General features: G+C 42.0%; 1 protein-coding gene across 2 annotated transcripts in view; it reads right to left on the bottom strand.

The window, feature by feature from the left end:
- Casc4 (cancer susceptibility 4) overlaps positions 1 to 3,421 on the bottom strand; it is an 80,525-nt gene that overhangs the window by 23,288 nt on the left and 53,816 nt on the right. For both annotated transcript variants that reach the window (XM_005364353.3, XM_005364356.3), the window contains exons 7-8: positions 2,653 to 2,751; positions 223 to 393 (exon numbers count right to left, since the gene is read on the bottom strand). In XM_005364353.3, the coding sequence (XP_005364410.1) occupies positions 223 to 393; positions 2,653 to 2,751 (270 nt within the window). The remainder of the gene's footprint in view (positions 1 to 222; positions 394 to 2,652; positions 2,752 to 3,421) is intronic.

Raw genomic sequence — 3,421 nt, 5'->3', positions numbered from 1 at the left:
ACCTACAGCATTTCTGCTGCCTGCTGCCGCTGGGGATCTTGCAGCATTTTTAAAAAAGAGCAACACTATCCATTTAAAACCTATTTTTCTTTAAAATTTAACCATACTTTCTCTTTACATATTTGTTAGAGCATAACAACAAGACCGTATCTGAGTCTCGGAAACAAGTTCACTGTATTTAAAAAACTTCTGTTAACATAGTATTCGTCAATTGATTCTTACTTTGCTTCAATTTGTGGAAATCACTGACTCTGTCCCTGGTGGCCTGCTTTAGTGTATCTGGTTGAATTCTGGGTTCCCGCTCCAGGTTTGAGCCTGGAATTAGGTGCTGAAGAGGATTTGAAGGGTTCTGTTTGGAAGTACCAGGATTTTCATTCTGGTTTAATTGTGAACCTGTGGAAGAAACACATCAAATTAAAAGAACGTAATTCTTTAAGAGAACAATTTCATGTGACTTGCTTTAGAAAAGCAAAATCCCATGACCATCTGACCTTGGGAGGTCATAGAGTTGGTTTGCTTTTAAGCTTTACTAGTTTATCAAATGCCACCTTCTCTGTGGTTAAGCATCTCCACCACTGACTACAAGCCTACTCAACTTTTTTGTCTGTGTTTCTACACAGAAGAAATGACACTCATTTCTCCTCCATGCTCTAAACTCTAAACAGCTGCTAGAAATCTCTAGGAACTACCAGGGTTTCAACACCTTTAAACTCTGTCATCTTCATCTATACAATGAATCATAACTGTTATCTTCTTAATACTTTCGTCTAACAATTTCTTTGGATAAGAATGGTTCCCACCTGATCATATATTTGGGAGTGGAACTGTTTGAAAGGATTAGGAGATACGGCCTTGTTGGAGGAAATGTGTCACTGGGGTGAGTTTTGAGGTTTCAAAAGTCCACAGCAGTCTCAGGCTCTCTATCTGCTGCCTGTGGATCAGAATGTAAGCTCTTAGCCCCATGTCTGCCTACATGCTGCCATGCTTCCTGCCATGATGTTTATAGACTAAGACTGCAAGCAAGGCTTCAATTAACTGTTTGTTTGTTTGTTTGTTTAAATAAGGGTTGCTTTGGTCATGGTGTCTCTTTAGAGCAATAGAACAGTAACAATGATGATCTTGAATTTCTGGTCCTCCTGTCTCTACCTCCCAAGTTCTGAGATTACAGGCATGGGCCACCACTATGGTGGTTTGAATAAGAATGATCTCCACAGGCTCACAGATTTAAATATTTGGTCATTAGCAAGTGGTACTACTTGATATGATTAGGACTTGTGGCTTTTTTGAAGTAGGTATAGCCTTGTTGGAGGAAGTATGTCACTGTGGGGTAGGCTTAGAGGTTTCAAAAGTCCAAGCCAGGCCCAGTGGCTCCACCCTTGCTCTTGCCTGCAGATGAGGGCATAGAACTCTCAGCTACACTCTAGCACCATGTCTGCCTACAATGTTACCACGCTTCCACCATGAGGACAATGGACTAAACCTTTGAACTGTAAGCCAGCCCCAATTAAATGTTCTCTTTTGTAAGAGCTGCCAAGGTCATGGTGTCTTTTCACTAGGAGAGAACAGTGATTAACACAACCACACTACTCAACATTTTTTGTTTGATTGTTGAGATAAGGTCTCACTACAAGAAGCTCAGGCTGGCCTTGAGTTTGAGATGATCTTCTGCCTCAACATTTTGAGTGCTGGAATGAGCCTTCTGCATTACAGGTATGCGTCATCACACCCACTTTAAAACCTAATTTGTTTTGTTTTGTTTTTCAAGACAAGGAGCCTCTCCTAGAACCAGCTTTTGTAGACCAGGCTGCCCTCAAACTCACAGAGATCTGTCTGCCTCTGCCTCCCGAGTGCTAGGATTAAAGGCATGCGCCACCACTGCCCAGCTTAAAATCCAACTTTTTTTTTTTTTTAAGATTTATTTATTTATTATGTATACAACATTCCTTCCATCTATGCTTGCCAGAAGAGGGCACCAGATCTCACCATAGATGACTCTGAGCCACCATGTGGTTGCTGGGAATTGAACTCAGGACCTCTGGAGGAGTTGTCAGTGCTCTTAACCTCTGAGCCATCTCTCCAGCCCTTAAAATCCAACTTTTAATAAATTTATTTATTTAATTGTGTGTGTGCGCGTGCACGCTTGTGTATACAAATGTTAGCATGCAAACATGTGTATGGATTGGAGGACAACTTACAACTTTTGGGAGTTGATTTTCTCCTTCTACCATATGGATTCAGGGACTCAGGTTGCCAGGCTTGGTGCAAGGGCCTTTACCTCCTGAACCATCTAGCAAGATTTTGCTTATTTTTTGGATATGGTCTCATGTGGCTCAGGATGGTCTTAAACTACTAGAGGATGATTTTTTTTCTTTTTAATCATTTAAGACAAGGTTTCTTTGTGCAGCCTTCGCTATCCTGAACCTAGCTCTGTGGACCAGGCTGACCTCAAACTCACAGAGGTCCACCTGCCTCTGCCTTCCCAGTACAGTTTTAGATAATTATTTCTCCCTGAACTTTACCAATCATTAAAAATAATAATTTCAAGAACAAATACTACTTCACCATGCTTCTAAATGACATGTTCTACTTATTCTACAGTAACAGTTGAACAGTAAGTTGGTTCTCAAGGAAATGCTAAGTGAGACTTTATACCTGGAGCCATGTTAGGTGAGAGAGGCTGTCCAGTTGGAAGATGGGAAATTGTTTGATGATTTTCATGTGGAGAAGCTAACACAGGGGGCTTCTTTAAAGCTACAAGAAAAAAACAGACTCTCATTATTCCCATGAATACTGTGATTTCTAAAAGCTAAACATCGTGAATCAATTTTACATTGCAGTAATTCTATGATGCTTACCCTAATTTAAAGAAATTATTTATTTATTTTATTTTATGTGCATTGGTGTCAGATACCCTGGAACTGGAGTTACAGACAGTTGTGAGTGGTCATGTGGGTGCTGGGAATTGAACCTAGGTTTTCTGGAAGAGCAGTCAGTGTTCTTAACCACTGAGCCATCTCTCCAGTTCCAGCTTATCTTAATTTTGTAATTCTCATCTTCGGCAAATAACTCTTGTAGGAGTCAGGGACATCAACATGGCCCCGGCTGCAGCAGGACCATGGACCCAGACATGGCCCCTGGTAAAAGACAGCACAGACCATGGATATCAACATGGCCTGCCTCAGTGGCTGCACAGGCTACTCACATTAACTTGGCCCTTGGTGCCAGCACAGTCCACTAACATCAACATGGCTCAGTGGCACAGGTCACGAACATCTGCATGGACTTTGGTGGTAACACAGGCCAGGTACATCAACATAGCCCCTGGCTGCTGCAGGACCAGGGACAACAACCTGAACCCCAAGGGATACCAATGTGGCCTCCAGGGGTAGCATGGACCATAGAGGTCTTTCAAGGAGGTTCA

This window comes from Microtus ochrogaster (genome assembly GCF_000317375.1).
Source record: "Microtus ochrogaster isolate Prairie Vole_2 chromosome 14 unlocalized genomic scaffold, MicOch1.0 chr14_random_1, whole genome shotgun sequence".
Taxonomy (NCBI): Eukaryota; Metazoa; Chordata; class Mammalia; order Rodentia; family Cricetidae; genus Microtus; species Microtus ochrogaster.
This window is presented reverse-complemented; position numbering and strand designations above follow the sequence as displayed.